The sequence below is a fragment of the Sciurus vulgaris genome, assembly GCF_902686455.1.
Source record: "Sciurus vulgaris genome assembly, chromosome: 10".
Lineage (NCBI taxonomy): Eukaryota > Metazoa > Chordata > Mammalia > Rodentia > Sciuridae > Sciurus > Sciurus vulgaris.
In genome coordinates, this window is record NC_136470.1 from 118,076,551 (window position 1) to 118,098,042 (window position 21,492).

General features: G+C 37.7%; 1 protein-coding gene across 2 annotated transcripts in view; it reads left to right on the forward strand.

The window, feature by feature from the left end:
- The window catches only part of COL6A6 (collagen type VI alpha 6 chain), a 141,713-nt gene that overhangs the window by 17,903 nt on the left and 102,318 nt on the right, over positions 1–21,492 (forward strand). For both annotated transcript variants that reach the window (XM_079101273.1, XM_079101272.1), the window contains exons 2-5: positions 16,202–16,280; positions 16,418–16,515; positions 18,762–19,358; positions 20,635–21,255. In XM_079101273.1, coding sequence (XP_078957399.1) covers positions 16,449–16,515; positions 18,762–19,358; positions 20,635–21,255 — 1,285 coding nt within the window. In that variant the 5' untranslated portion in view covers positions 16,202–16,280; positions 16,418–16,448. The remainder of the gene's footprint in view (positions 1–16,201; positions 16,281–16,417; positions 16,516–18,761; positions 19,359–20,634; positions 21,256–21,492) is intronic.

Sequence of the window (21,492 nt, forward strand, 5' to 3'; positions counted from 1 at the left end):
TACCATGTGTATATTTAAGCCCCACACCTACTTTTTGCCGGACTTGAATTTCTTTTCTCACCTATATTTCTTTTTAAATATAGGGCTCCAGTACAACACTGTGATCAAGACTTGGAACTCTAATTTGATGATATTTAAGTTTCATTGGTACTTCTTCCTTATTGTGGGACCTTGGACACATGATCCATCTTTTCTGAGCCTTAATTCCTCACCTGTAAAATGGGGAATTGCTAAGAACACTAACTGGTAGCAGGAATGTGGGAAGAGTTTGATGTCATTATAGCATTTCTCTAGGCCAAGAAGCCAAGTGTTTCTATTTTTTATTTTACAGAAGAAGATACTCTTTGGCAAACTCTAATATACAGAAAACCTCTCCAGTTCTGTCTGAAATGGTGATTTCTACTTATGAATTTTCACGAGACTTAAATTCTTCCCCCGTGCCTTCCTCTGCACGTAACCAAATTCTGTTCAGTCTTCAACGTCAGACTCAAGTCTCATCTTCTTCTGAGTCCTTCCGTTCCTGTACCATAGCCACCTCCTATCTCTTTTCATTCATCCGTCTGCCATCCGTCCATTCATTTACTTGTTTACTCAAAATCCCTTGAAATAGGACATAATATTTAATCAGACACCTCCAGAAATTGAGGAAGCAGAAAATGCGAAGGTTCTGAACTATTACAAGTTTGTCCTGTACAAGGGCAAGCAAGATCAGTGAAGGTGGGGTGGTATAGGGAGGAGGGTAGAATGAGATTGGAGGATTAGCAGGGCCCAGTCATGTAAGGCCTTGATGATGATGGTAAGGAATTTTGAGTAGGTGTGTGACAAAATCTTGTTTTTAGTTTAAAATAATCTGCTGTTGGACAAGAGTGAAAGCAAGGAGATCAAATAGGAGGTTTCTGCTAAAATCCAGGTGAGACAACAATGCATTAGAATAGGATGGAAGTAACAAAGATGTTCAAGTTGACTAGATCTGAGGTCTACTTTTTAAAAGTAAAACCAGAAGTATTTACTGGGACTTGTTAAGGAAAGAGAGGAATCAAAGATGACTTCTGTTTCTAGCCTGGGCACCTTGGTGAGTAGCAGTACCATTTACTGAGATGGCAGTTGTATTCAACTCTGCACTATGTAATGGTTAATTCTTTTGTAATTGTTTTGTATTTTTGGTACAGCACCATAATTTGATAGTAGGTCTCCTGTTGCCCTTTACACAGGCAGACAGCTGGTGCTATATTCACATTCAATTGATTAATCAATTCTACTTCTACCCATTGATAGCTGTATGACTTTTGACAAGTTACTTAACCCTCAATATTATCTGTAAAAGAGATCTAATAATTATGAATATTCATTCAATTGTTGAGAGAATTGTGCGACTTCTAGAGTAATGCCTGGCACATAGTGAGTGCTCAGTATTAGCTGTTCTTTTTATTCATTCCAGAAACGATAGCCAACCAAACCAGGAGTCTTATATATCACTCTCTACTTTCTTTGCTCAGTGCAAAATCAGAATATTTTTCAAAGGTACCTAATCCTTGAATGAACAGAGAAAATCTAAGCCAGATTCAGAATGATTCTCTATGTGTGAATCTCTTGCTTTTCCAAATGCAAACCTTAGGAGGACAACCATTAGCAGATAGTTATTGAATGTCTTCTTTAAGCTTGACCACTCGTATACTAAAAAGGAACAGTTAGACCTAGTTCCTACTTCCTACCATACTAAACCATGCATGCTTTTGATTTAGTTGCAATTAATGAATATTTTATCAGTGACTCAATGTATTTTATTACCTCTCTGGTCCTCCTGGGTATTGCTGGTCAGATTTCAGACTAGCTGATGTCATCATTGGCTTTTGTGAATTCTATTAGTATGGCTGCACTTTTGTATCTTTGGCTAAATACAGAAAACAGCAACATGGAGATATAGAACCTCTGGTCAGACTTAATGGGATCAGCTGTCAGCAGCAGAAATTCACAGCAGTTAGTATCCATTCATTGAGAAGAAAGACAAAGAAATAATTACCAGTAAAAATATAATTACCAGTAAAATTAATTACCAGTAAAAATATAATTACAAACATAGATTATCAGGTACATTCTAACACATTAGATAAAATTCTTTCATCTACAGAGAAAGGGATATCATGCAAAGCTTTGCCTCAAGGAAAACAAATGATATAGTGGGAAAGGCACTGGACTGGATTCATTTTGTAAAAACAGAATAATAATTCCTACTTGCTTCATACGGGATGCCTTAGGATTCAGCAAAATGGCTATAAAAGAACTTGAGAAAGTGCAAAATGTTATACCTATAAAGTCTGTATATGTATTAAGGTTTGGGAGACTACAGGAGACAGACTTTAGAATAGGGAGTAAAGTTCCTCTCCAGGGTATTCCTGAGTGCCTTTTCTAGATTACTCACAAGCTGTCCTATTATAAGGACAGCAATGACAAGACTAAAACTAATACTAATTTAATATCTACTGCAAAGTAGATGTTGTGCCAACTGTTTTTGCATAGACCAGTTCATTTAATCCCAGAACAATTTCTTGAAGTGGGTTTGGTTGCTAACACCATTTTATGGATGAAAGACAGGCTCAATATGATTAAATTACTTATTCACCATGCAATTGTGGGGCACAGAACCAGGATTTTAATCAGGCAATCTGATGCCAGAACCCATGACATTTAACTACCAGGCCACACTGCCTTACATCTGGATCTAGTGTAATGAAGGAGTGACCTCAGCACAAAGGGTTGCCAAGTCATTTTTAGTCACCCTCTTCCCATCTCCTGCCACTGTTGCCCAGGAATTTGCTCTACTCCTCCTATGTCCACAAGGCCTTAATGCTCGCAAATCCTTTCCTGTCACTACTAGTTCATGTTATCCTACCATCATGTGTTGGAAGTTGCACTGGCAAATAACCCCCACATGTATACTGGTTCACACACAATGATAAATTAAAATGTTACTCACTTAACAGAAGCAGGTGGACAAATGCATTTGGAAGACAGCTCCTCTCCATTTGAATCCCCACACTGAGAGCAGCCCTGCTCTTCAACTTTTGCTGCTTTAAGGTTGCATCCATCCTAACTACTTAGAAGACCAAAGGAGTTGGAGGGACATCCCGTGGGAGATTTCCTGCTAACCTTCCCCAGGGTAGATCCCCAGCACTGAACCTTCAGGAGGACTGGGAAACAGTCTCAGCTGACAGCTGTGGCTCAGGGGCAACTTCACAATACGGAAGGGGCAGCTCAGCTTACGTTTTTGGTGAACAGCCAGAAGTGTCTGCCACAGGAATTGTGATTACTAGTAGGTGGTATTTTTGATGTTGAAATTTTATTTCTTTGAGTTCCTTTAATTAGGTTCCTACTGGATGTCATGGGGAGTTATAGATGCAGGGAAGTTTTTTTTTTTTTTTTTTTTTTTTTTTTTTGTCAAAATAAGCTCCTTGCTTCCCCACTTGTTTCCTGCCCCACTTATAAAATTATCACACATGACAGCCTCAGGGAGACAAATTTCTCCCTGTAACTGTTCCACACCTACTCTCAACATTTCAATGGGCTTTTTCTTTCCACTAACTGTATTTAATTTTTAAATGTGGGCATTTTTATATATGTTAATTGGATCTCAGGGTCAGAGAATTGGATTGATTCTAACCCTCAGTTCATTACACATTCTCACCCATGGGTCATTGTAGAAAGTTCTTGTTTATTTGCTTATTATTATACATAAATTTTTTTGTACCAAGGATTGAACTCAGGGATACTCAACCACTGAGCCACCCCCCAGCCCTTTTTTGTATTTTATTTAGAGATAGGATCTCAACTGAGTTGCTTAGCACCTCACTAAGTTGCTGAGGCTGGCTTTGGACTTGCAATCCTCCCGCCTCAGCCTCCCGAGCTGCTGGGATTACAGGCAGGCACCACCGCACCTAGCTATTTGCTTATTTCTTAATAATGAAATAAAACATGAACTCCTACTCATGAAAACTGGAATATCAGCAGTAAGGTGTTTATGGTGAGTTTCCTCCCAATTCCATTCTGGACCTTATGTTTATTATCCATTTGCTTTTTAAAAAATTATGGGCTATATTTTAGAGCAGTTTTAGGATCACAGCAAAACTGAACTGAAAATGCAGAGTACACATAGCTCCCACACATACATCGCAGCCTCCCCTGTCATCAGCCTCCTCCATTGGAGGGGAACTTTTGTTACAAATGATAAATGGTACATCTTTATCACCCAAAGTTCACAGTTTATATTAGTGCTCACTCTTGATGGTGTTCTGTGGGTTTGGCAAAATTTAGAATGGCATGTGTCTACCATGATAGTATTTAAGTGGATTCACTACCTTGAAAATTCTGTATAGTCTGCCTATTTCTCTCTCCTACCCCCTAACCACTGGCAACCATGGATCTTTTTACTGTCTCCATAATTTTCCCTTTTCCAGAATGTTAAGTAGTTAGAGCCATGTAGTAAAAAACCTTTTAGATTGGCTTATTTTCCCACTTAGTAAAAAACATTTGTTTCCTCCATGACTTTTTATGGTTTGATCACTCTTTTCAGTGCTGAATGATGTTCCCTTGAAGGTACTAACATTCCTTTATCCACTCTCCTATTGAACATTTTGGTTGCTTCCAGATTTTTACAACTATGAATTAAAGATGTTATAAACATCCACATGCAGGGGTTTTATGTGGACATAAGTTTTCAACTCATTTGGAGAAATGCCAAAGAGCACAATTGCTGGATCATATGGTAGGAATACATTTAGTTTTGTAAGGAACCACCAACCTGTCTAGTAAAATGGTGGTGCTTATTTTGTGCTCTTTCAAGCCATGAACGAAAGTTCCTGCTGCTCCACATTCTTGTTAGCAGCATTTGATATTGTCAGTATTCTGAATTTTTGTCTGTAGATGTATAGGGGGATCTGCTTTTAATTTGTATTTCTCTAATGACCTATAATGTGGAATGTATTTTCATTTATCTTTTTTTTTTTTTTTTTTTGACATTTACATAGCTTCTTTAATGGGTTATCTGTTTTAGGTCTTTGACCCATTTTAAAATTGGGTTGTTTGTTTTCTTATTGTTGAGTTTTAAACTTTCTTTGCATGTTTTTCAGATATGCCTTTTGCAAATATTTTCTCCCAGTCTGTGACTTCTCTTCATATATGAATCTATATTTATTTTTTTGCACACAAATATTCCATTGTTCCAGAAGCATTTGTTGAACAGGCAATCTTTGCTCCATCATATTTCCTTTGCTTCTTTGTCAAAGATCAGTTGACTATACTCGTGTGTGTCTATTTCTGGGCTCTCTATTCTATTCCACTGATCTTGCACAGATACCATACTGTCTGGTTTACTGTAGCTTTATAAAAGTCTTAGAGTCAGATAGTGTCAGACCTTTGATCTTCAGTATTATGTTGGCTGTTCTGGGTGTTTTACCTCTCCATATAAACTTTAGAATCAGTTTGTCAGTGCCCACAAAATAACTTACTTGGATTTTAATTTGGATTGCATGAGTCTACAGGACAAGTTGAGAAGAACTGACATCTTGGCAATATTGAGTCTTCCTATCCATGAACATGGAATTTTTTTTTATTTGTTTAGCTCTTCTTTTATTTCCGTCAGAATTTTGTAGTTTTCCCCATACAAATCTTACATGTATTTTGTTCTACTTTTATGATTTCATTAATTCAAATACTGATGTTAAGAATTTCAAAATAGAACAATACTTTTAATTTTAGATTCCAATTGTCTGTTGTTGGTATATAGGAAAATGATTAGTTTTTGTATGTTAACTTTATATTCTGAAAACTTGCAATAATTGTTTAATAGGTATAGTTCTTCATATTGTTGTCATTTCTTTCAAATATAGACAAATATGTTACCTGTGAACAAAGACAATTATGTTTCTTCCTTTACAATCTGTACACTTTTTGCTTTCTTTTCTTGTCTTATTTCATTAGCTAGGTCTTCCATTATAATGTTTACAAGCAGTGGGGAAGGGGGAAATTCTTGCCTTGCTTCTGACCTTAATGAGAAATCTAGTTTCTCACAATTAAAGTATAATGTTAGTCTACTAGTTTACTAACAGTTTTAATAATGAATGCGTGCATGATTTTGTCAAATGCTTTTTATGTCTATTGACATTTTTCCTTAGCACGTTAAGGTTATGAATTACATTAGTTGATTTAAAAATGTTAAGCCAGCCTCACATATTTGTTATAAATTCCTCTTGGTTGTATATAATTCCTTTTAGGCAATGTTAGATTTGATTTGCTGATTTTGGGGGATTTGATTTGCTGATTTGGGGGGGATTTTTTTCATCCATATCCATGAGGTATTGGTCTGTAGTTTTTTAATAATATATTTGTTGGGTTTTGATGTTAGTGTAATGTTAGTCCCATAAATGAGGAAGGATGGTTTCTGTCTGTTTCTATTTTCCAAAAAAGATTGTAGAGAACTGGTATATTTTATTTGATTTATTTTATTTACTTTTTTATTTTTAAAGACGACTGCATTTTGATTCATTTATTTTTAAGTGCTTGGTAGAACTTACTGTGAACACATGTGGGTCTGATGTTTTCTCTTTTAGAGGAGAATTAGTTATTGGTTTAATTTATTTATTGGACATAGCCTATTCAAATATTCAATTTCTTCATGTGTGAGTTTTGGCAGATTATGTTTTTCAAGAAATAGACCGATTTCATCTGAGATGTCAGATTTGTGGCATAGAATTGTTCGTAATATTCCCTAACTTTGAAATGTCCATGGGCTCTATAGTGATGTATCTTATTTCATTTCTGACATTGATAATTTGTGTCCTTTTTCTTTCTTCTTAATCTGGATAGGGGTGTATCAATTTTATTGATCTTTTCAAAAAATCAGTTTGTGGTTTTGTTGACTTTTTATATTGATTTCTTGTTTTCAAAGTATTGATTTCTTCTAATATTATTTCATAAATTTTGATACGTTGTGGTTCTGTTTTCATTCAGTTGAAAATATTTTTTATTTTAATTTATTTTTATTGTAAACAAATGGGATACATGTTGTGAAAATATTTTTAAATTTTTCTTGAAATTGAACCTTGACCCATGTGTTATTTAGAAGTATATTGTATACTCTCCAGGTATTTGGGGATTTGTCCAACTATTTCTTGTTATTGAGTTCTACTTTATGTCCATTATCATCTGAGAGCAGATATTGTGTGTTTTCTTTTCCTTTACATTTTTAAAGTTGTGTTTTATAGCTAAGAATGTGGCCTATCTTGGTGAATGTTCCCTATGAGCTTAAGAAGAATGTGTATTCTGCCGTTGATGGATAAAGTAGTCTATATGTGTCCATTATATTCAGTTGATTGATGGTATTGAGTTCAACCATACCCTCATTGATTCTCTGCCTCTAGGTCTGTCCATTTCTAATAGAGGAGTATCAGAATCTCCAGTTATAACAGTGGATTTATCTATTTATCCTTGCAATTCTGCCCATTTTTGTCTCATGTATTTTGACACTGTTTTCAGCCACATACATATAAAGAATTGTTACATGTTCTTGGGAATTGACCTCTTACCCATTATGTAATTACCCTCTTCATACCTGATGATTTTCCTTGTTCTAAAGTTTGCTCTTTTTGAAATTAACATAGCTACTCCAGTTTTTTTTTTTTTTATTGGAGGGGTGGTTAGTGTTATCATGGTACATCTGTCTTCATCTATTTATTTTTAATCTAAATGTGTCTTCATATTTGAAGTTTTTTTTTTTATAGAGAACATTGGTTGGGGCTTGTTTTTTGTTCACTGTGACAGTTTCTGTCTTTTAATTGTACATTTAGACCATTGACATTCAAAGTGATTATTGATATACTCACATTAATGTCTACCATATTTGTTACTGGTTTCTAGTTGATGTCCTTATTCTTTGCTTCTATTTTTGTTTTCTACTCTCTCCACCCCCCATTTCTTGTTTTAATGGAGCATTTTATTATTGTATTTCACTCCTTTCCTAGCATGACAATTGGGTATTTTCTTTTATCATTTTTAGTGATTGCCTTAAAGTTCACAATATACATTTGCAACTAATCCAAATGCACTTTCAAATAATACTATCCTGCTTCATGAGCAATGAAGCACCTTATAATAACAAAATAATTCTAATTCCTTCCTATATCCATTGTAACTTTGCTGTTATTCATTTCATATATACATTAGTGTACATAAACCTAGATATAAGCATACATAATGAAATATATTATTGATTTTATTTTCAATACTGTTATCCATAAAATTTAAAAAAAGAAAGGTTTTATTTAACTTTTAGTTATTTTTTCTTCATTACTCTTTCTTTCTTTATGTAGATCTGATCAATATCATTTTCTGGCTCTCCAAAGAACTTCTTTTAATATTTCTTGCAAGGCAAATCTACTGTCAAAAAAAAAATCCCTCAATTTTTGTTTGTCTGAGAGTCTTTCTCTTTCCCTTTTTCCAGTGTGTGTGTGTGTGTGTGTGTATGGTGTACTACATAGTCATAGTGAAATGATTATGATAGTCAAGAAAATTAATATAACCATAATGTCACAAAGTTACCATTTTTTATGTCAAGAGCACCAAAAGTCTTGAATACAATATAATATTATCCACAATCCTCACACTGTACATTAGACCTCTAGACTTACTCATTCTACATATCTGTGCTTTTTTATCCTTTGACCTGCATCTTCCTGATTCTTCCCCACACCCCAGTACTCACTGTTCTATTCAACATTCTTTTTCAGATTCCACATGTAAATAAGACCACACTACTTTTTTTTCTGTCTAGCTTTTCTTAATTAGCATGATGTCCTCCAGTTTGAACCAAGTTGTAGCTAATGTTACGATCTTTTTTAAGGATAAATAATATTCCACTATATATGTATGAATAATGCATATTATGTATAATTACATATAAATATACATATCACGGTGTCATTACCCATTATCTGTTGATAGACACTTAGGTTTCTCTAGATCTTGGGCTATTGTGAATAGTGCTGCAATGAACTTCAGATGCAGGTATCTTTAAATACTGGTGACTTCATTTCCTTTGGGTGTGGACTCAGAGCAGGCACTGCTGGGTCATAGGCTAGTTCAATTTCTAATTTCTTTATTAACCTCCAGAGTATGAGTTCCTTCTGTCTTTACCCTCACCAACACTTGTTCTCTCTTATCATTTTAATAATAGTGATCCTATCAGATGTGAGTTGATATCTTATTGTGGGTTTTGATTTGCATTTTCCTGATGCAAAGTGATGTTGACTATCTTTTCACATACCCACTGACCATTTGATTTTTTGGAGAAATTTCTATTCAAAGTATTCAAGTTCTTTGCCCATTTTAAAATCAGGTTATCTGTTTTTTTGTTTTTATCTTATTTTTATATTTTGCTATTGTTAAAGTTCTTTATATTTTTAAAATATTGACCCCTGTTATGGTTCGGGTCTGAAGTGTTCTCCAAAGGCCATTTAATAAAGGCTTGTTGACAGTCTACGGCACTTTTGGTGGAAACTTCAGGAGGCGGGGTCTGGCTGGAGGAAGTAGGTCACGGAGAGCACGCCCTCGAAGGGGGTATTTTTTGCCTCAGGCTCTTTCTTCTCCTTCCCTCTTTCTTCCTCTCTCTTCCTGTTTCACAGCCACCGTGAGGTGACCAGCTCAGCTCCACCATGTGCTCCCGTCCATTATGTTCTGCCTTGCAAAGGCCCAAGGGAACAGAACCAAATGACCATGGACTGAAACCATGAGCCAGAATAAATCTTTCCTCCTTTAAGTTCTTTTTCTCAGGTATTTTGTCATATATCAGATATATAGTCTGGAAATATTTTCTGTCAATCCGTGAGCTGCCTTTATGTTTTTTGACTGTTTCCTTTGCTGTGCAGAAGCTTTTTAGTTTGATGTAGTGCCATTTATTTGCTTTTGCTTTTGAAGTCTTGAGTTTTTAATGTGATATTCAAAATAAGTGTCAAAGCCAATGTCAAGGAACTTTTCTCCTACGTTTTCTTCTAAGAGTTTTATGGTTTCTGGTCTTACATTTAGATCTTTGTTTTGATTCTTGTGTGTGCTGTGAGATAAAGGTCCAAATTTATTCTTTTGTAAGTGGATATCCCATTTCTCATCTCTGTTTACTGAAGAGACCACCCTTATCTCATTGTGTCTGCTCGCCTTGCCTTTACTTTTGCCGGATAATTTCACAGGATAAAGAATTCTCACAATACTTTAAATTTCACTCCACTCTTCTTTTGCTTTTATGGTTTCTAAGAAGTCAGCTGTAATTTTTACCTTTGCTCCTCTGTAAGGACTTTCAAGGATTTTTTTCCTTTATTTCTGAAGTTCAAAAAAAAAAAAAATAGGCTGAGGTGTAATGTTTTGGCATTTATTTTGCTTGATGTTCCCCAAGTTTCCTTTGTCTGTTATTTGGTGTCAGACATTAGTTGTGGGAAATTTTCAGTCATTAGTATTTCAAATGTTCCTTCTGTTCCTTTCTTTTTCTTCCTGGTATTCTTATTATATGTATGTTTTATCTTTCATGGTTGTCTTGAAGTTCTTGGATATTTTGTTCTGGTTAATTTTTTCAGTTTACTCTTTAGTTTTGGAGGTTTCTTTGTCTTTTTCTCGCTCTCTCTCTCTTTTTTTTTTTTTGTACTGAGGATTGAACTCAGGGGCACTCAACCACTGAGTCATATCCCCAGCCCTGTTTTGTATTTTATTTAGAGATAGGGTCTCACTGAGTTGCTTAGCACCTTGTAGTAGCTGAGGCTGGCTTTGAACTCATGATCCTCCCACCTCAGCCTCTCAAGCCACTGAGATTACAGACATGTGCCACCCCCACCGGCTAGTTTTGGAGGTTTCTATTGAAATATCCTCAGTCTCAGAAATTCTTCACTCAACCATGTCCGGTATGCCACTTGGGTCATCAAAGACATTTCTATTAGTGTTTACTTGTAACTTTTAATTTTGATTCATTATTACTATCTCTCTGCTTACACTGTCCACCTTTTCTTGCATGCTGCGTCTATTTCCTGCCACTCTGACACTTGACACCGTTCTGTTGATCGTCTTCCCTCTTGGGGGCCATAGGTGTGCTTTTCTCCATGTGTAGTTGCTTTTTAATATTAATAATCAATATATCATTAGAAACTTATTGGGAAAACATTGGGAAGGTATTACTGTATTGGGACACAAAATAGTACACAATAAAAATTTAGCAGTAATACGTAGATAATATATATGAAAATAAACAATTGTAGCTGTGCTCGAGTTAAAAGGAGCCTGTGATTACTTTAGTATAATAATAGGTGGATAAAGAGGCATTCCTCTGAGCTTGGATACAGTGTTTAGGCTTTATTGCTTTCCTAGTTTTAATAGTCGATTCTAGAGATGCTTTACGTAATAAAAATATTTATGTTAGTCATAAATATAATTTGTGTTTTTCCTATGTTTACTCTAATTCTTTGAGAATCAGAATAAGATTGTAGTCCACCATGATATGAAATAGATAGACTACATATTAACTATAAGTTGATTTCTTTGCCCTTTAATAATAGTAAAAACTTTTCACTGTTAAGCACTGGAGTTCATGGTGGGGGTGGTTTCTCAGAAAATCTAGTAATGTGTTTGTTCTGAAGGTTAAAGGCTGGCAGATCATGGTGCCCTCGGTTTAGCTGGGAGACAAGGTTGTTTTAATCTAGCTGGGAAATAAGGTTGTTTTGGTCTGGGCTCTCACACAGAGAGAATGTGTACTTTGAGAAGAAGCATAGGTTGTACTTTTGAAGGTTTTTCTTGTTTTAAACTAACCAAAAATGATATAGTCATTACTAAAGGAAAACACCTATTTAAAAAAGGCTAGCAGAAAAATAAAGATGGAGATTCAGCCTCAGAACACTTGGTGTCTCCATGTGCTGTTTCTCCACCGCACCAACGCCTCCCATCCACCTAGGACCCCCGACCCCTGCTAGGGCTGGACCCTGGCACTTGCATATTATCTATTTTATCTATTATGGCTCTTAGAATATTAATCATAGTTATTTTAAGTTCCTAGTCTGATAATCCCAACATTCCTGCCATAACTGAGTCTGATTCTAATGCATCTTGCCTCTTTTAAAATTATGTTTTTTTTTTTTATCTTTTAATTATGTTTTATACTATATCTGGTAAAAGGAGTGGCTATAACTAGGCCTTGAGTAATATGGTGGTAAGATACAGAGGAGAGGTGTACCATACTCCTGTGATTAGGTCTCAGTGGTCCAGGGAGCCTGTGTCTCTGGACTGTGGATTTCACGTATATTTCTCAGTTCCCCCCACCCTTTGGCAGGACTGGATACTAGAGTGGGCAGGAGTTGAGTATTTCTCTTCTCCCAGGTTGATTAGGCTCTGATGAAGCTCCAGCAGTGGGCTCTGGTTAAATCATTCCTCCTGAGAGTGAGTCTTGTTAAGAAGAGCAATATGCTTTTTTTACTGACCAGTCTACTCTGAGATTTCTCTTTTCAAAGCTTAATTTTCTTTATTTTTTCTTTACTTTTTCAGTTAGCTGATTTTTTAATCTTATTTTTAGCATTTTAGTATCTCTCTATTTCTTTTGGCATTTTTCTGTTTTCTAAGTTGGACAGTTAATTTCTAGTGGATTTTTGTTGAAGTCTCAGTCTCCCACACTCCAAAGGATCCCAGAAGAATTTCTGACCCAGAAAGGATCAGTGGCCGAGACCTCCTCCTACCTGGGCTGTTGATGGCCCCGGGACCTGCCGGTGCTCATCTGAGGGGCAGCTTCCTCCATGAGGCTGTTTCAAAACATATGCTCAGGGTTTCCATGTGCTCTTGGCTTAATTGCTTGTATTTTTTCTTTTCTTTTTTTGGTTAGAGTTGTTAGGTCAAGAATTTGTTCACATGTGGAGCTTCTTGGGCTGAGTGTGTAATTTCTTGTGCTTCAGGTTAGGAACTCAGGAGGTGAGGCCACGATGTCTAATGTCACATGATTGTTCAGGCGGGGAGTAGAACCCAGGTGGTGAGACTTCCAGAGCCCGTGTTGCTTCCACTGAGCCAACCACCGCAACGTGAAAAGTGTTCATCTTACCAAGTGGCAAGATCACTTGCATGACCTCATTCAAATAGGACCCAAGGATGAAGCTTCTCTCTGTGACTCCAGAAAATGCAACTAGAGGGAAGAGTGAAAGCTGTGTGACTTGATTGTTCCCAGAGTGCTGGTGTTTTGTTTCCCTGGTGCCATCCCTGTGTGCCCAGGACTTCTCTTGCAGCTCTGTAACGTGAGCTTAAAGCCTCACTCGGAATGCTTTTCTTTCTACCTTTTGACCTCTGTGGAGTAGACTGGCTGGAGGAAAGGAAGTAATGGAACATCCAGGGCTAAATAAGCCAACAACCAAGTATCTTTGACACTGTAGAAAAGAACTCAGTGTTGTCTCTTACCATGAAACAGCCAATAATATTCTGTTTTTAAAGAAAAAAAAAACCAGGTACTTAGAAATCATGTATCCTGTATGCCTCATTTTATAGAAAAGAAATGATATTTATCTTCACTTTTTGTTGAAGTCTCCTTTGTATCTCTTCTGGGCTCTTAAAATATTATTTTTGGAGACCTGACCTGGTTTATGAGTTGGCTTGTTTAGGGCAGAAGTCTCCCTGAAGCCCCCGCTTCTCAGTAGCCTCAAGAGAGGGGTTACACAAGTTCTGAACGTTCATGGTTTGAAGCCAAGACCTGGGTGGCTGTGTTGCCTTTGCAGCTGTAGTTTAAATTAGAAACATTCTACCTTCTCCACAGAAAGTTTACAGAGATCCAGATTTTTGAAAAGGATTTTATAACACATGCAAGACTTGCATTCACCTCAGCTTGCTTGATTTAGGATGGATAGAGTGCAACAAAACTCAGACTGAAGAGACCCTCTCCCTAGCGAGAGGCAATCAATCTCCTTGTTCTATTAGGATGAAGTGTATTATGAATTTACATTTTATGTTGATTGCTTTAAATAGCCCCTTCATACTCCCCTCATGTCTCCAAGGGATCAGATATATAAAAAATTCAAGTGTCCTACTACTACCAGAAAATCCCAGTCATTTCCAGCAGTAGAATAACACGTGGATCACAAGCACTTTATCCTTGTTTGGGTGGGCAAAACATTCTCCCTGCCTCTGAGCGTCCCCGGGAGGTGTAGTCCCACCACTTGTCTCTTTTAAAACTGTTTTTTTGTGTTTTTAGTTATGTCTTATACTATATCTGGATATGATGTACTAGGTAAAAGGAGTGGCTGTAACTAGGCCACCACTGTCCCTACTCACACAAAGTAGAGCACATAGTATGTCCACAGAACTTTCACTGGACTTCAACACTGTGTGTGGCTTACAGCACACCAAATCTGGGGTTCCATTTAAAGGCTGCAAGAAAATTGTTACAAAAGTTGTTACCCAGAGAACTTACCTTTTAATGGGCCAGTGGCACTGACCATCTGCGTGGAGCAACATGTAGATGCCATGTGCTGCTTTGGGACTCTCGTGGCCTCCCTTAATCCTTGCTTCTCTCTCCAGGTGCTTCACCTTTGCTCAGTACTGTTTCCTTCCATCTTGACTGCTGAAATCTTTGATCTTACGGATTCATCCCAGAGCACTTTCTCTTTTATCTTTCATAACTTGAAAGACTGCACTAATTTATAAAGCTCAGAATATAAACAGAAAAGAAGAAAATAGTGTGAAGCCTGGTTTTGAAAAGCAAAAATACAAAGGTATGTAAATAAGTACCAATCACTCTTATTCCTTAGAAAAAAGAAATAAAATGGAAAAAAAATGAGGAGGCACTTTGCCTTCATAACATTGGGTTTGGAATGCAGAGTAGCTGAATTTTAAATGACAGGTTCAGGAGTCACACAGATGTGAGTTCCAGTTTCAACTGTGGCGGCCCATTTACCCATGTGACTTTGCATCTATCATTTATTTCTCCTTTAGGAATTAGTTTCTTTATCTATACAATAAGAACAATAATTGTACCTGTCACTAGGGCTGCTGTCAATATCAAACCTAACAAATGTGAGGCTGTTAGCCAGACCATGGCACAGACCAAGATTTGATGACTGGTAAAATTTGTTATTTATTGTTCAACACGTTAATAGAAAAAATATACAGATTGTATGACTGGTTTGCACTTTAGGCAATCCACTTTGGGACACAGTTTCTCTAAAGTGAATGAGTTGAACTAAAAATAACCTCTTAAGAGCCCCCTCCACACCCCCACCTCACCCCGCCCAGCTCACAGACTTTAATAGAACTGATAGGTTTTCTTACAGCTTCGAAACTTCGTGTTGTCTAGATTTCTTGTGAAGGACTGGAACAAAAGTCCCAAAGTGCAGAATATCAGAGGGACAATGGAGTAGGCAAAGAAAAGGGAGGGCATTTCTTATGTCAAAGGTCCCTTTCCTGAAAAGGTAAAATATTATGCACTAGCACCCTGCCTGTCATGGCATTAGAAGCCCATATACAGTGTGGCAATACATCTGTAAGTAGCAAGTAAGCAGGACATAGACCTTGTTGTTAACACATCCCAAAATGGATCCATTCATTTTTTTGTTGTTGTTGTTCAAGGGGAAAATGATCAAATGAGCTCAATCTGTGTTTCATTATGCTATTTATTTTCAACATCTTTAACATCGTATTCATTCCATGAAAGGAACATTTCAAGATGGCCAAAAATGGTGGAGGAGTAGCTGGAATTGAAAAACCTTTGCTTTATGCTTTGCTGGGAAGTTGGATACAAATTGTGTCCCTCCTTCTAGGGAGAAAGACATTACATAAAATATGTCATGGCTTTGTTTTTGATTTTTGCTTGGTTTTTTGTTTTGGTGTGTATGTGTGTGTGTTCTCTCAAATTTAGGGATAAAGGGAGATAGCTACCTTTCTAATTAGAGAGGAAGAGGGGAAAAAGAGGGAATTTTGACCACATCTAAGAAATACGTATTATTCAAAGATGAAGCACACCTACATGTTCGTGATGGTGAGATTACATGGCAGGTTTTAGACTATGTCCCAACTGTGAATTCTGAATTGTCATGACACGGAGTGAACAGAGTGACACTAGGGTTCAGGGAAATGAGTGATAGGGACACATACTATTGTGGGAACTGGAATGCACTGTCTGCCTCCATTGACCGCCCAACATCCCATGTCTCTGCAGGGTCTGGGGTCCAGGACAAACTCTTACAAGTCTGTTCACGATGGTTCATTCTTCTCAAAGGCACTTCACAGGTTAGAAGGTCAGTGCACCTCCAACATTCCTGTCCCCCATCACACCCAGTTTATTGTATCATTCTGTGTGCTCTTGTGTATGTGACTCTGGACTCATAAATGATATCCATGACCATTTTAGATGTTCATATTTTTGCCTTTTCAGATTTCAAGTTGGAGATTTTTCAGGACATAATATGAAAATGTGGCTGATTTCATTCCTTATAATAACTTGTTTCCATGTTTCTGTGAACCAAGATTCTGGTAAGGAAAAAATATGGAAAGAATTCGTTTCCTTAATTTTCATCATAGTAAAAAGATAATACGTGAGTTTGACCTACTTAAAAGTTTTGCTTCATTTTGTTTTGATTTTGACAGTAGTGAGGGCGGGGGTGGTAGGTCAACTTTTTTTTTTTTTTTCAAGATTACCCTGTTCCTTTGAAAATTCTGGACCTTATTCTTTGTTAATGATAGAAAGATATGGAAACTGTCATTTTGTCCTCAGTTTCAACCCATTTTAGGTCTTCTGGGAGGTTACATGAAAATTCTGTGACTATTAGGTTCAGGCCTGGAAAATTTGGAATGTCTCTTTCTAATTCATTTGTGCCAAAAGGTTGTCTTGGTTAAGTGTCCAGAATTTGCTCCAATTTTAATTGTTAGTCTGTTTATCACAAAGAACATGCTTTTACCCTGGAGAGAAAGTTTCGTAGCCGCCTACCGTCTGTCAGCAATTTGTGTGCAGTGGAATTAAAGTCAAACACTGCCTTCTTCACCACCTCTACTACCTAATCAAATCACTGGTTCTTGTGCTGGTCAGTTCATGTCCAGGACCACCTACATAATGTTCATAGCTTCCTTGAGGACTCTGACCTCAGAAGCAAGCTTTGTAAAGAGAAAGTTGTCCTTGGATGTCTCACTGAGTCTTAAGCTTTTTAAGGAGAGGCAACTTTTCCTCCCCGTCATTTCGTGGTTCAGACATAACGAAGGACCTTTTCGGAAGCTGAATGGGCCTCGTGCCAATCACCTACATCTCTTTTCCCTGCACAACCTGTGGGGGTTTATTCTTGAACAGAAAGGTCCCTGGTGGTCCTGCGTGGAGCCACCTTGAGCAGGGCTCACCTGGCCAACCAGCCTGCGGTCTCATGTGCCCTCACTTATGTCCTCCCCAGCAATGTTGTATGATCATGACAGGAACCTCAGATGGATTGGAATCAGATTATTTAAAAGACAAGAAAGGATTATCTTATCTGCAATGCCTGGATCAGACCACTATAAGAAAATGAAATAACTCAAAGAACTAAAGGTGGTTGCCTAGCAATTGCAGAAAAGAAAATATTGAATTATTTTAATTTGATTAGAAGTTTTCTAGTAACCATTTCAGATGGTGAGAATCTCAGAGTGGGGAGGAACCTTAGGTGTTTTCTAGTTGAATCTATTTAAAGTAGAGGAAACTAAAGACCAGGCTTATCAGATGGTTTGACAGAGCTCGGAGAGTTAGCTGATGACAGTCAGGGTCTCATTACTTGTTGATACATGCTGTATTTCCTTAAATTTAAACCACACACATGTGCATGTATACACATGACACTTCCATCTCTTCCCTGGACAAGAAATGGATCTTATGCTAAGGCGGTGAGAATTCTTGATCTAAACCAGCCGACCACCAGTAAATGACATCAGTGTTTGAACCCTGTGATTCTCTATCTTGTAAATATACAATTCTAGATTCCTAACTTAAAATCGAGCATTAAATGAAATTTTAAAAGTTCAGCAAAACATTGTATTCCCATAGAAAATTTATTTATTTTTTAAATGAAAGTTAAGACTATAATCCCTTTTCTAACCTAAAATATATCAGTGCCATCATATTTTGCATATGCGACAATAAATTTATTCATTATGATGGTCAATCATATGAGTCTTCAAAAATATAATAACTTTAAAATAGATCAAGCCAATCCCACATTTTTATGATTTGTGTATTTGTAAACTTCATCAACTTGACACTTTAGAATACAAACTAATATGTTTATAAGTTTACCTTTGCATTGCAGAAATGAGAATCACAATGAAAGACTTTCAGATTTCAACACTCGAATAAATTAGGAGCTTGATTCTCTATTAAAATTTTTATCCTGTTGACATAAATTGAGATCAAATTCTGAAAACCAATATATATATATATGGTTTTCCATATATATATATGGGAAAATTATCTACTAACAGACTAAACACCCAGGATGTTTTACTTCTCTAATTTACCTATTCCTAATTTTTTGCAAAAGTCATGCTTAATTTTGCGATCCATTCAAATGAAAAGCTGTGTGAAAGAATCAGTCCAAGAAACTAATATTTCTTTTTCTCAAGAGAAAGTGAGTTTGGGGTTATTATTTACAGCTCATTGAGAAGGTTCTTAAAAAATAATGAAAGCAAAAAGTAAATTTTCCCCCATATGGCTGGCATTAAACAAGTTTTTTGCTTTGTTTATATGTTTGTTTGTGGTTTCGTAGGCCCTGAGTATGCAGATGTCGTGTTCCTGGTGGACAGCTCTGATCACCTGGGAGTTAAGTCCTTCCCGTTTGTGAAATATTTTATCAATAAAATGATCAACAGTCTCCCCATAGAGGCCAACAAGTACCGTGTGGCCCTGGCCCAGTACAGCGACACGCTCCACAATGAATTCCACCTGAGTGCCTTCAGGAGCAGGAACCCCATGCTGAACCACCTCAAGAAGAACTTCGGGTTCATTGGTGGGTCCCTGAGGATAGGAAACGCTCTTGGGGAGGCTCACAGGACCTACTTCTCTGCACCTACAGATGGAAGAGACAGGAAACTGTTTCCTCCTATTTTGGTGGTCCTGGCTTCAGCTGAATCGGAGGATGACGTGGAAGAGGCTTCAAAGGCCCTGCGGAAAGAGGGGGTGAGGATCATCTCCGTGGGGATGCAGAAGGCTTCCGAGGAAAACCTGAGGGCCATGGCCACGTCTCAGTTTCATTTCAACCTACGGACGGTCAGAGACCTCAGCATGTTCTCCTCAAACATGACGCAGATCATCAAGGATGCAACCAAGTACAGAGAAGGAGCAGTGAATGATATCCTCGTAGAAGGTAAAATTGGAATGCACGTGTAGGAATGATGATAAAATGCTTTTGAAAAATCAACAAAGGGATAGAATTGAAACTCTTTGAATATCCCTTTATCAAAATGGGCTTCATTTTCAGATGTTAAATATCCATGTGTTCAAGAGGATCTGATAATTGTGACCATTTTAAATCTAATGATGCTCACCGGTCCTGGTTTTCATGCTTTGATTATCCATGTTGCATGTCATTTGGAGTTCTTAAAACTCAGGGATAGCCTCTCCCTGCCACTCAGCTTACCTCTGAGCGATCTCCCTGGGCTCTAATTGTTACATAGTTTCATTACTGGCTCATTTGTTTGTAATGAAATCTATGACTGCTGAAGCCATATAATAGTGATCACAGAATGGTACAGCTAAAAACACCTTCTGGTTGTCCAAACTCCTTATTCTGCAAGAAAGAACCTGCAGGTGTCCTTACCAGTGATATGGCCTGACCCAGGGCCTGGCTGCAATTTGCAGTCAGAGCTAGGTCAGGTCTCCAGTTTCCCAGCCAGGTAGTCTGAACCTCCCTCTCTGCTGCTCTGTTCTGAATTAGTTTCTCTGTGTTCTTCACAGCCAGACTGCTGTCTGTTCTCTTGTCCTGCTCTATTAACGAGAAAGGACAAGAGTTACCAGCATCATGTAAATGAGGAAGAGGAAGAGCCAATAAAAAGTAATTTGCTCCAAGTATGCTTGTCCAAATAAGTACCATAGGAAACTCACATTGTCGTTGGATATATCAGTTTGGGATGACTTATATAATGACCTATTAATAGTAGAGAATGCTTTTCTTGTGATAATCTATGACAATATGAATCCTTATTAGCAGCACCTTTCCCAAATAAAACAATTGAAAGTGCAGTTGTATTCATTGCCATTCTTAGTAATATTTGGACTATAACTGCTAATTATAATGGCAATGATTTTAATATTTAATAGCTACTGTCTGTTGCTATTGTAAGAGACTTGTATGTATTGGTCCCATGCTATGCATATTATCTCATTTACTTCTCATAATATCTCTAAGAGATAAATATCACATCTCCGTTTGACAGTTAAGGAAATTGAACCTGGGAACTTAAGACCCAGCCTTTGAACCCAGGCCCTTTTGATCTCAGCTTTATGATCATTTCATACACCTAATCATTCTTTCTTTAAGCACATAACCAAGCTCTGGTGTATGTTCTCTCTGTCTTATGATGCTCAGCAGGGATGCCACACCTCCAGCTAATATTGTGCTTGTTCATTCCTTGCCCACACAGTCTGCCAAGGCCCTTCTGTGGCTGACGTTGTGTTCCTGTTGGATGTGTCCATCAATGGCAGCCAGGAGAACTTTGACTATCTTAAAGCATTCCTGGAAGAAAGTGTATCTGCCCTTGACATCAAGGAGAACTGCATGAGGGTTGGCCTTGTGGCCTACAGCAATGAGACCAAAGTGATCAGTTCTCTGAGCAAAGGCATCAATAAGTCAGAGGTTCTCCAGCGTATACAGAGCCTCTCCCCCCAGGCTGGGCAGGCCCACACGGGGGCCGCCATCAGGAAGATCAGGAAGGACGTCTTCAGTGCACAGAAAGGCAGTCGGAAGAATCAGGGTGTGCCCCAGATTGCAGTGCTGGTGACCCACAGAGCTTCGGAAGATAATGTGACCAAGGCAGCAGTTAACCTTCGGCGTGAGGGTGTGACTGTCTTCACCATAGGCATCGAAGGTGCCAGCAAAACCCAGCTGGAAAAGATAGCATCTCACCCCGCCGAGCAGTATGTCTCCATGCTGAGCAACTTTTCTGAACTGGCTGCCCACAACCAGACATTCCTGAAGAAGCTACGGAACCAGATAACACACACCGTCTCCGTCTTTTCAGAACGCACAGAAACCCTCAAGTCGGGTAAGGTCTTGCTGAGAGAAGGGCTGTTTAACACTTTTTTCTTGTCTTTCGAAAATTTACATATGCAAATGGGTGGGGATATGATTATGATGTGGGTGGGCAGAATGAGTTCCTGATTTTTATTTTAGCTTTATAATATGAAGTCCAGTTAGGGGAGAATAAAATCTATTGCAGTGCCAGCATAGGGAGAAGGGATTTCCCTTCTCATTTCCTCTAGTGTGGCTCCAACTCCATTGG